Source organism: Dasypus novemcinctus, chromosome 4 (assembly GCF_030445035.2).
Source record: "Dasypus novemcinctus isolate mDasNov1 chromosome 4, mDasNov1.1.hap2, whole genome shotgun sequence".
Taxonomy (NCBI): domain Eukaryota; kingdom Metazoa; phylum Chordata; class Mammalia; order Cingulata; family Dasypodidae; genus Dasypus; species Dasypus novemcinctus.
The window spans coordinates 9894170-9906651 of NC_080676.1; the positions used below are offsets into that span (position 1 = coordinate 9894170).

Genomic DNA, 12482 nt, shown 5'->3' on the forward strand with positions numbered 1-12482 from the left:
ATATTTTTACAGTTTCCAAATGACACATTTTAAAAAATACCTAAAACTGGTGTTCCACATATATGATGAATTTAGTGGTCTGAGGATGCTAGAAGTTTGGTTAGTGGATGAAAAATCAGAAAGAGAAGAAAAGAGTAACCATTAGATTGGATTGTGCAAACTTGCTCAGTGTTGTCAAATACTGATTCTTTGTTGTCTTCGTTTGTCTGAGCTGCTATCACAAATATCACAAACTGGTTTTGGCTTAAACAACAGGATTTTATTGGATAATGGTTTTGAGATTAGAAGTCCAAAAGCAAGATATCAGCAAGGCTTGCTTTCTCCTGGAGTCTACCATTCTGGTGCCTGTTGCCAGCAATCTTGAGACTCTTTGGCTTGTATTTCTGCCTCATATTACATGGTGATTACCTCTCCTTTGTCGTTTCTGTGACTTCCCATGTTCTCTCTAAGGCCTCCATTTTAATGGTTTAAGACCAACCCTCATTCAGTTTGGCCACACCTTAACTCAAAATAACATCTTCAAGAGATCCTCTTTATAATGGATTCACACTTAAAGGGACATGAATTAAGATTAGGAAGATATCTAAATTGGGGTACATAATTCAGCCTACCATAGTAGTCAGACCAGGTCGTTGCCAAAAAACATTCATCTGATTTGGTAGCATTTAGTGTTCTTCAAGATTCTGGTCACAGAGTAGTATCAGAAACCAGATTGAAGTTTTGCGCTATGAGTAAGGAGGGTGGGGAAGGATTGGAGAATATACAGTAAGTTCTCAAGAAGCCTGGCTTTTAAGGAACAATAGATTTTTCTCCCCCAGTGCACGTTTATTTGTTTACCAGAATTGGTTAGAACTAGTCAGACTCTAGGCCAGGGGTTCTTAACCTTTTTTGTTCCATGGACCCCTTTGCCAGTCAGGTGAAAACCACTCACTGACCCTTTACTAAGCCCACACTATACTGTATATTATTTGATAAATATATCACACCTGCACCAACACTTCCTTACAAGAATAATCTTTTTTTTTGAATTTCAATTCAGTCTCACAGACCCCTTGTTAAGAACTCTTGCTTTAGGCAGATATCACACATGAGACAAGTACAATCTTCCAAACTTGCTTCCTTTTGTCTTTTTGTATTGCTTGATGTAAAATATGTGTTTTAAACATTCTCTTTTTGCTTTGAGATATCATGGGTATACTCATACATTTATTGTTTGACTAATCATGAGTTAGTTCACTTTTGATTATGTTTTTATAAAGTGCCAATTAATCATTTAGATTTATGTTGCTTATAAAATGCCAGTTAATGACTTTTTGTAGTTTGTAGTTTCAGTTTGAAGTCCTGGTAAGTAACCTAAACAGTGTATTTGTATGATTGATTGGTGAACTGGGCATTGGTTATTTGAATTCATTTTGATGTAATTGATTTGAATTTTTAGTCAGTGATGGACATTCAAAGAGTACAGGTTATGATAAATTGGATGTATTTATTTATGAATTAGATACCTGATAGTGATAAGTTCATTGGATTCTACAAAATAACTCCATTGTATTCCTCTTATTTTTAAAAAGAGGGAAAATATGTGTATGTTTATATAGTATAGTTTACTCAAACTGAGTTACGCGAATGAAACAGGAACATGATCAGAATCAGTGATCCATTGTTCCAAATTCTCCAATTAGGAGCAATGAAGTTCTTAAATATGCTTCTACATGGATGAACCTTGAAGACAACAGGTTGAGGGAGATGTCAGACACAGAGGAACAAATACTATATGATTCCACTAATATGAAATAGCTAGAATATGCAAATTCATAGAGATAGGAAGTAGAGTACAGGTTACCATGGGAGGTTGCCATAGGGAGCTAATGTATAATGCATACAGGTTTCTGTTTGGGGTAATGGCAGGGGATAGTGGTGAGTGCAGTGCAACATGTGAATGTGAGTAAGGCCATTGAGATTTGGAGTGGTTAAGAGAGGAAAGTTTAAGTTATATAGATGTGTCTACAGTATTTTAAAAAGTGACTAAAGAGACAGTGGCAATTAAATGCAGTACATGATCCTGGACCAGATCAAGTAATGGAGGAGAAAATGTCCAAAAGGACATTGTTGGGACAATTGGGAAAAACTGGAATCTAGATGTATGCTTTATATAAATGTTAAATTTAAATTGATAACTGTACTTAAAGTGCTTATATGAGCAAAGATCCATGATTTTAGGAAATGTACATGGCATGGATGTTTGCAGCCTACTTTCAAAGGTTTAGAAAATAATAAATGGATGGACAGATGGATGGATAGAAGTATATATAGAATGATATGAGAAGTATGGCAAAATGTAAAGTTGATGGATATGGCTTTCTTGGTGAGGAGTATGTTGGAACTCATTTTGTATTTTTACAACTCCTGTAAGTTTGAAATTGTTTCAGAATAAAACGTTAAAAAAATAAAGTTGGACTTCAAATTAGAAAGTAAATAGGACAGTGCAATTGGGTTTATTATCATAAATGTCTAAACTATAAAGTCCTAGAATTATAAAGGACCTTGTACTCATTTATATTTTATCAGATGCTTCACTTTTTCGGATACTGGTAGTCAATGCTGACTTGTATGGTCTAACTTCCATGTTGGAGAATCTATACTAAAAATTTCCCCTTGCAAGCTGTCTTCTACAGACCCTGGTATGTTAAATGTGGAAAAAATCTAGTCAAGTGCAGTGTAACAATCTGGATTATATGTGTAAAAATTTTTTTTTTCTATTTGATAGGTAACATGTTTATCATGATCTAATTCCAAATTCTTCTACATTCCAGGCTCTATATGGTTTTCTGATTGGAAAACCTCCTCTGTATTATCTAGACAGGAGAAGTCAAAGAGAGAGAGATTGAAAATAAAGAAAATAGAATTGCTGGTCAGCCTCTGGAGGGAAGGAGAGGCAAGGGAGTAGTAGAGAGAGGACAGGTTGATGGATGAGCTTTGGATAAGAGGAGAGACACCTAGTCATTTGAAGAAGAGGAGAATGGGTGGATATAGATTCAGTTATATATTAATTTTCCTGTTAGGAGACTGATCTGTTAGTAAGGCCCAATTCATATTAGGTGATTTGAGAGTCATTTAAAGGGTTACATTCCTTGCCTCTGACTTGAGATGAACTTAAATTTGTTTATTTTGTTTAAATGGTAACTTGTTATTTTCCTATTCAAAGGCAAATTTAACCAGTAGTAAGATACTTGTGCTGTTCCAATGGATGGTTTTCTTGTTTTAATTTTAAAAAATTATTTATTTATAGGCTGTTTCACAGGTTTCTTAAGTTTCTGATAGTCATACTTGAAATATAATGGTTTAAATGTCCTTAGGTGTTAAAGCTAATAAGCAGAAAGACTTGAGTTTACCTAGTCCAAGCCTTCATTGGGAAAGCTTAAGTTATTTGTCTGAAATTAGATAGTGACTTATTAGCAGAGGTAAGACAGGAAAATTGGTTTTATAGTTGTTAGGGCAGTGGTTTTTCCTTTATGCCATTTTCTTTGCTTTTTGAATTTAGTACACTGTTTTCTGATTTCACCACTCATACTTATTGTCCTTTTGGTTCAATATCTCACAAGTACTTCAAAACTACTAGACTTCTTGAATTCTTTAATATTCGTTTATTCAACAAATATTTCTTGAGTGCCTACTATATGACAGTTACTATTTTAGATCTTGGGGATCAGCAAGTTCTCAGGGTCTCAAGAATGGGGGAAACAAAAGAAACACTAAAGTAAATAATTAACAGAGTTTCAGATAGTAATAAATTCTATAAAGAAAAAGCAGAAATAGAATGTGATAGTGGAATTATCTGCTTTAGATAGAGTAGTTAGGGAGAGTTTCTTTGGGGAAGTGCCATTCAAGCTGAGACTAGACTGATAAGAAAGAACCATCCATGTGAAGATCTAGGGTAGAACATTTCAGAGGCCCTAAGCTTGAACAAAATTGGCATATTTGATGAATGGAAAGAAAGTGAACATACTGCAGAAAAATGAGAAGAGGTTCAAGAGGTAGACAGGGACCACCATTTCAGTAGAGCTGTATAGACTGTGGTATGGAAATAGGATTTTATTCTAAGTGAAATGGGGTGGTGTTGGGGCAAGGGAATGACTGACCTGAATATGTTTAAAAGATAGGTCTGCTTTATAGAGATTGGATTGTAGGAAGGGTTAGGAGTGGGAGCAGACATACCAGGTTGGAAACTGTGTCATGCTTGTCCAAATGAGAGATGATGGTAGCTTGGACTTGGGTGCTATCAGTGAAGGTGAAGATAAGTGGTAGATTTGGAATTTATTTTGGAGGTCTGCTGGATTTGCTGATGGAGTGGATGCCAGGTTGGGGTGGAGGATGGGAGGATGGTGAGAGGGAGAAGATGATGATGGTGCCATTTATTGAACATCTTTGGGGAGGGGATGCTTTAGGGAAGGAAATCAATTTGTCTGGGACTTGTTAAATTTAAGATGCCTACTAGATAGACAAGGAGGCAGTTCAATATTTACATGTAGTATTGCGAATAGATCAAGCTTAGGGATGCAAATTTGGGAGGTGTCAGCATTAACATCGTATACTGCAGGAAATTGCATGGGGAAAGAGAAAGTGGCCCAGAACTGAGCCCTTGGATATTCCAGCATTTAGACATGAGGTGGGAAAGAAGTCAGCAAAAGGCCAGTGATTTAGGAGGGATACCAGAAATGTTGCCTTGTGGAAGCCAAAAGAAGAGAGCATTTTAAGGAAGAATGTCAGTGTTCACTTGTGTTAAATGTTCTGTGAGATCAGGCATGATGAGGACAGAGAAATACCATTGGATCTGGCAATATAGAAGACATTGGTAACATTGGCTAGAGCAGTGTCATTTGCATGGTGGAGTCAGAAGCTGATTGGAGAGAATTGAGTAAGTGGAAGGTGAGAAAGTAGAGACAGTAACTGGAGATGATTCTTTGGAGAGATTTTGCTGTGAAAGGGAAAACAAATGGAGTGTTATCAGGTGTGGGGAAGTGGAGTCAAAAGAGTTTCTTTTCTTTTTGTTTGCTTTTATGAAATTGGAAAATACCAAAGCTTGTTTGTGTGTGTGTGTGTGTGTTTTATAGACTTTACTGAGCCAGAAGAAAATGGGATAGAACAGTAAGAGTGAGGTTGATAATGCTGTTTTAGGTTTCTCATATGGTCAGTTTTGATTTATCTGTCCTCAAACAAACTTGAAATAATCAAGAAAAAAAGTATATTAGCATAATGTCTCCAAAACTTGTTTATATGCTGATGGGAATAATCCATTACAGAGGAAAAATTGATGATCCAGAAAGGAGGGATTTATTGCAGGAGTAAAGTTTTGAGGGTGGTGGTAGTGGAATGAGAGGGAGAGCACAAGTGGGGTGCTTACAAACACAGCATGTAAACTCACCACTGTCCCCCTGGTGTGGGACATGACTTTTGGGAATGAACCTCCCTGGCACTGAGGGATTATTACTGAGTGCCAGCTAGTGATGGATTGGAAAAAGACCTTGGCCAAAGGGGGGAAATATTAAATACAATGAATATTTATGGCTAAGAGATTCAAAGTGAATTTGGAGGTCATTCCAGAGGTTATGCTTATGCAGGACTCAGGAGGCTCTCACTGTCATAGTAAACAGTGCCTCAAGCAGGGGTGCTCCTGAGGGCTCTGGAGATTTCCTAGACACTGTAGGCAGGGCAGACAGCCCCAGGAAATCAGCACCCCATTGGTGGGTCTTACCTTGGAATAAGTGATAACCTATTTCCTCAGTGTATCAGAGTTAGACTCATTTATACTTTTCCTACACATGGTTCTTCTGCCCCTTTTATTTGAACCTGTAATTAGCACTGTACTCATTAAATATGTGTACCAGAGACTTAAATCTTTCAGCTGTTCATGTGCTGGTTGAGTCCCGAATTTCAGCAGAGTTGCAGCCAATGCCTACTCTCCAGTTCATCGGACTCACCCAAAACAACTAATAAAAGGATGACAATGGACAATGCCTATCCCAAAAAACAGAGAATATCTGTATTTCCATCCATCTGCCTCATGGGATCTAAGTCCCTCTCAGTCATTAGGAGAGTGGGCATCACCATCCCCAAATCAAGATTGAGGAATGAACAAACATAAGGGGGGAATGCAACTGTGGACTAAAGTAGACTTATTATTCTAGTAATGGGAGAACTTATAACACTGATAAAGAGACAGTGGTCATTAGAGGTTCTGAGGGGAGGGAGAAGGAAGAATCACTGTAATATGGGGTGTTTTGGGGACATTGGTATTTTTCTGCATTATACTGTATTGACCGATACAAGCCATTATACATTTTATCAAAACCTATAAAATAGGGAAGCAGACTTGGCCCAGTGGTTAGGGCATCCGTCTACCACATGGGAGGTCTGTGGTTCAAACCCCGGGCCTCCCAGACCTGTGTGGAGCTGGCCCATGCGCAGTGCTGATGCGTGCAAGGAGTGCCGTGCCACGCAGGGGTGTCCCCTGCGTAGGGGAGTCCGGTGCACAAGGAGTGCACCCTATAAGGAGAGCCACCCAGTGCAAAAGAAAGTGCAGCCTGAGCAAGAATGGTGCTGTGCACATGGAGAGCTGACACAACAAAAATAAACAGATTCCCAGTGCCGCTGATAAGAATAGAAGCAGTCACAGAAGAACACACAGCAAATGGACAGAGCGCAGACAACTGGGGGGGTGGGGGAAGGGGAGAGAAATAAACAAAAAATAAATCTTTAAAAAAAACCCTATAGAATATGGATTAGAGTGGACTTACTGATAGTCTATTCATGAACTATTGTGATTAGTAATTGAAGAAAAGTGGCATTGGTGTGGAGAAAGTGGCCATGGTGGCTGCTGGGGGTAGGGAATGGGAGGAAGAGATGAGATGTGGGGGCATTTTCGGGACTTGGAGTTGTCCTGGGTGGTGGTGCATGGACAGTTACTGGACATTGTAGGTCCTCCCATGGCCCACTGGGTGGAACGTGGGAGAGTGTGGGCTATGATGTGGACCATTGACCATGAGGTGCAGCGGTGCTCAGAGATGTATTCACCAAATGCAATGAATGTCTCATGATGATGGAGGAGATTGTTATGGGGGGAGGAGTGGGGGGAGGTAGGTGGGGGGTATATGGGGACCTCATATTTTTTGAAAAATATTAATAAAGACGAAAAAAAAAACCTATAAAATATGTGGTGCAATGTGTAAACCATAATGTAAGCCATAGATCATGGTTTGTAGCAATGCCGCAGTATGTGTTAGTTAATTATAACAAATGTACAACACTAAAGAAAGATGTTGTTAATGGGAGAATGTCTGGGAGGGGAGGGGAAGAGTATATTGGAATCCCCTGTGTTTTCAATGTAACATTTATGCCATCTAAAGCTTCTTTAAGAGTGAAGAAAAAACACCAAGTGGGGTGTTTGCCCTGTCATAGGAGTAGGAATACAGTGGTGTAAAATGGCCTTACATGCCCTTTTACACACAGCTTTTCCTTTCATCTTTCCAGATTCCTTTAAGAGACCAAGTAGGTGATATTCTTTTTCTAATCACTTATTTTTTGTGTGTGCCGTACTTAATATGTTCATCTGGATTAAATTTATCCTATACAAGATGTATATGAAGTAGCTGGTGATATTTAATACACATTTCAATTTTCTGCCAACAGGTGAAGCAAAAAATTTATTGCCATATCTTGGACCTAATAAAATGAGAGATTGTTTCTGCACCATAAATTTGGACCAGGAAGAAGTTTATCGTACCCAAGTTGTTGAAAAATCTTTAAGGTTAGTAGAAAAATTGGTAAATTATCTTATATGTAATCATATGACATATAGTGATTATTTTTATACATTTTACAGATTATAATGATTAAGAATTTTCATCTGAGACTTTTACTTTTCTTTTACATTCTGAATTTATGTTTAGAATCACAGAATCTCAGAATTTGAAGGGGCCTTTAATATTCCTCAAGCTGGACTAACTGCTTTATGCTTGGTTCCTTCTAACAGTATCCTTGACAAGTCATTTTAGCATCGTTAGTAGTTTTTTTTTTTTTTTTTTTTTTTTTTTTTAAGATTTATTTTTATTTATTTAATTCCCCTCCCCTCCCCCGGTTGTCTGTTTTCTGTGTCTTTTTGCTGCGTCTTGTTTCTTTGTCCGCTTCTGTTGTCGTCAGCGGCACGGGAAGTGTGGGCGGCGCCATTCCTCGGCAGGCTGCTCCCTCCTTCGCGCTGGGCGGCTCTCCTTATGGGTGCACTCCTTGCGCGTGGGGCTCCCCTACGCGGGGGACACCCCTGTGTGGCAGGGCACTCCTTGCGCGCATCAGCACTGCACACGGGCCAGCTCCACACGGGTCAAGGAGGCCCGGGGCTTGAACCGCGGACCTCCCATGTGGTAGACGGACGCCCTAACCACTGGGCCAAAGTCCGTTTCCCCGCCGTTAGTAGTTTTTAGGGGCCAAGGAAACTTCTAAGGAAGTTTTTATATTTAGTTGGTTAATGTTTATTAAAATGCGAACCTCATAGATGCCAAGAACTTGATGCTATTTATTTATACAGCCATGAAAACAGATAGATGTAATGCTTGCTTTCATGTATTTTTCATTGACCTAAAATGTGTCTTCTTCTTCATTGTTCCTAGTTATTTAAAAACGATCATATACCTCAGTCTATTCTCTAGGCTAAATTTTTTCCATTCACTTAAATTTTCCTCAAGAGTTTATCATTATTATTATCATTATTTTTTTAAAGATTTACTTTTTATTTCCTCTTCCCCGCCCCCCTCTCCCCAGTTGTCTGCTCTCTGTGTCCATTCACTGTGTGTTCTTCTGTGTCCGCTTGTATTCTTGTCAGCGGTACCCAGGATCTGTGTCTATTTTTATTGAGTCATCTTGCTGCATCAGCTCTCTGTGTGTGCGGCACCATTCCTGGGCAGGCTGCACTTTTTTTGCGCCGGGCGACTCTCCTTATGGGGTGCACTCCTTGCGCATGGGGGTCCCCTAGCGGGGGACACCCCTGTGTGGCACGGCATTCCTTGTGCACATTAGCACTGTGCATGGGCCAGCTCATCCCATCGGTCAGGAGGCCCTGGGTTTGAACCTTGGACCTCCCATGTGGTAGGCAGACGCCCTATCCATTGGGCCAAATCCACTTCCCTCATTATTTTTATTTTTCTAAAGAATAAATTACTTCTTAAAGTTCATATAAGTCATTTAACCTGCTATTGCATTATCAGGGAATAAACTCTTAGGCATCTTTTGAAGGTGTAATAGCACTTTGAGAGTATTTATGGTAAATTCTAATTTGTAAAATTTTCATTCCTCACGTTAGCCCTTGTAACAATGTCTGTGGACATAAATCTGGTGCATAGCTGTATTGGAAGGATATGGTCTTGTTTAGGGATAAAATGTCAAAGCAGGGGAATGGAGTTTTTGGAATGAGTATAGTTGTGAATGGAATATTGAGTACCATGACCTATGTGAATTGTATTTCAGGCCACTGGCTGTCTGTTTGATGTTCTTTTCGTATCTTTTTTTTTTTTCTTTTAAGCACTTGCCTTTTCTCTAAAGTTTCTCTTTTATGTCTTTATTTTCAGTTTTTATAATTTTAAATGTCTTTTGAGCTCTTCATAGGAAAGGCGTTGTATAAAGCTAAATACCTTAAGTAATCCAAGGAGTTAATACACTTCAAATCCTTACTCAAAAATTCCCTGTCCCTATAGTATCAGAATTCTGGTGTTAGTTAGGTATTACAAATGATAAAACTGAGGCATAGAAAGGCTGAATAATTTTTGCATGTAATAAAGGAAGTTGCAAACAAAACTGAGATTAGGACCTGAAACTATTTAAATTTCACTTTGTTACTTCATGTGCACTGATTCTGTATCATACAGTAATTAGTGATATACCAAACTAATTAGTAACTGTCCATAAACTGAATATTTAAGAATACTTATGGTAGTTTCTGATGTGTAGTCTTGTAAATGAGTAACTAAAATTAGCCTACTTTATTTTTTTAACCTTTGCCTTTTTAGAGATTTGTGTTGGGGGAAAAAGATAGAACTAGTTTTCTCTATCCACCTTAAATTATTTTTCTAGATGCATAGCAAGTTGGGAGATATTTTAATGCTAGCAATGGTTGCTTTTGGTAATTGCAATACAATTAGATGAGGTACTTCTTGGATTTCAGATATCCTCTAGAATTATTCCTTGTTTGAGAGGGCAAGAAAATATCTCTAGTATAAACCCTTGTTCACCTTGCTTTATTTTAGTGTTTCCTATGCTATGGATATTGTGATAAGCTGTTAAGTGAAAGTCAGTAGATAACCATTTAGATCTTTTATGGATTCTGGATACCATAGTATTTAACTGTAGTCTGGATATGGCATTTTCATAATGGAGGAGTAGGAATTACCATGGAATCTATTGCTCCTAAGCATCTAGCTTAGATCTTTTTAGGAAGTAGATATACTCGTGCCTGGTGCCTCTTTTCTACAACAGGAATCTCCTTAGGAGCCATGCATAGTTATAGGTCAGTGATACTAACAGGATTTGTTTTAAAAACTATATAAATGTAGTCATGGCTCTTTACCAACACTTGAAAAGTTTTCTTTGTATGGATTGATTAAATTAATTAATTTATAAAATAAAGATGGGGGCACTCAGATGTAGAGATTAGGTTGTTGAGATTGTGATGACTCAGTGATACAGATAATTTAATAATTCTCGTGTTCTTGTTTGGCTGTAGAATGTCTTTTTACAATAATATTTGAATGTGGTTATGTGATATTTAAAGGAAATTCTCCGTTTTATACTTGTTTATAAAATGTTGCGAATGAGAAAATATCTGAAAATTTCATGTTTTGCCTAAAGTTGGTTTTATATCAGTTTTTATGTTGAGACTAATTAGTTAGAAGACCTCGGTTATTTTGATAGACTAACTTTAAAAAGTTTATTTTTATTACATTTGCAGTGAGAAATATATTGACAAAAATTGACCAGGCATTATAACAACAAGTAAAAAAGTAAAAAGTTGAGTCAACTATTGTGGCAGATTGAATTAAGTGCCCCAGAAAAAAACGTTCTTAATCTTAATCCATTCCTGTGGATGTGAGCCCATTGTAAATAGGACCTTTGGATACAGTTACTTTTAAGTTAAACTCTGGCCAGGTGTAACTGGATGGGTTTTAATCCTATTACGGAAGGCCTCAAAGAGTAGGCTGCAGAGAGAAAGCCAGGAATAAGCCAGAAGTCAACATACCCTGCGGAGAAAGGAGAAGACATCGCCATGTACGTTGTCTTGACAGAAAAACTAAGGATAGCTGCAGCCAGCCACAGAACTCCACAGTCTTTGAGGAGAAGGCATTGCCTTGCTGATGCCTTGATTTTGGACTTCTCCTAGCCTCAAAATGTGAGAATAAATTCCTGTTGTTTAAAACAGCCCATTTTATGGTATTTGTTTTAGCAGCTGGGAGTCTCAGGCTACTGTTTTCTGGAAAAGATAAGAAATAACTTCTGTAAGTGTATTTTACTATGCATTTCAGCTTCTCTTTCAGTTGTGGCAGTCTGAAGATATTACACTTCATGGTGACATTTTTAAAGTACCTTTGTGTTCTTTTAATATTCTCAGGAAAGGGAGTAGATGTAGCTCAAGTGGTTGAGTGCCTGCTTCCCACGTACGAGGTCCCAGGTTTGTTCCCTGGTGCCTCCTTAGGAAACAAACAAACAAACAAACAAAAAAACTTTCAGGAAAGAGGTACTCTTTACAAAAGATATCACTAGGATTTCACAGATTCATTTCTTCATAGAATAATTTTAAGTCTGATCTAAAGAAGCATTTTTAAAAGGAATTTATAAAAATAAGTTGTCTCTTAGGAGAAAATGATCCTAATTTGGGGATAGACAAAGATTTCTTTCTCAGGATGCAAAAAGCACTAATCATAAAAGAAGAAAATGGATAAATTTGATTTCATCAGAATTAGAGCCTGCTCTAGAAAAGACAAGGTCAAGAAAATGAAAAGGCAAGTCACAGACTGAGAAGACATATTCTGACAAAAGACTCATCCAGAATTTATAAGAAAACCTTTTTAACTCAGTAAGGCAATCTGTTTAAAGTATGGACAGCAGAGGCCCCAGTCAAATGCTTCACAAAAGAAGATATTACTAATGGCCAGGAGCCATGTGAAGAGATACTCAACATCATTAGTTATCAGAGAAATGCAGTTTAGAACTATTTCTAACATGTTAGCTTCTAAAACGTAATATATAGTGATAGAAATTAGGTCTGTGGTTGATTGCCTGTGGCAGATATAGTGGGTATGACTGCAGAAGGGCAAAGGGAACTTTGTGGAGAAAGAGAATCGTTCTATATCGTGATTGGGTAGAAGTTACACAGATGTATAAATGTATTATGTCATATTCACTTGGAATGGCTAAAATTATAAAGACTGGCATTACCAGGATAT

At 37.9% G+C, this 12482-nt stretch overlaps 1 protein-coding gene across 3 annotated transcripts in view; it reads left to right on the top strand.

Moving 5' to 3' along the window:
• Positions 1-12482, top strand: part of RASA2 (RAS p21 protein activator 2) — a 136630-nt gene that overhangs the window by 19375 nt on the left and 104773 nt on the right. For all 3 annotated transcript variants that reach the window (XM_058295088.2, XM_058295089.1, XM_058295090.2), the window contains exon 2: positions 7687-7804. In XM_058295088.2, coding sequence (XP_058151071.1) covers positions 7687-7804 — 118 coding nt within the window. The remainder of the gene's footprint in view (positions 1-7686; positions 7805-12482) is intronic.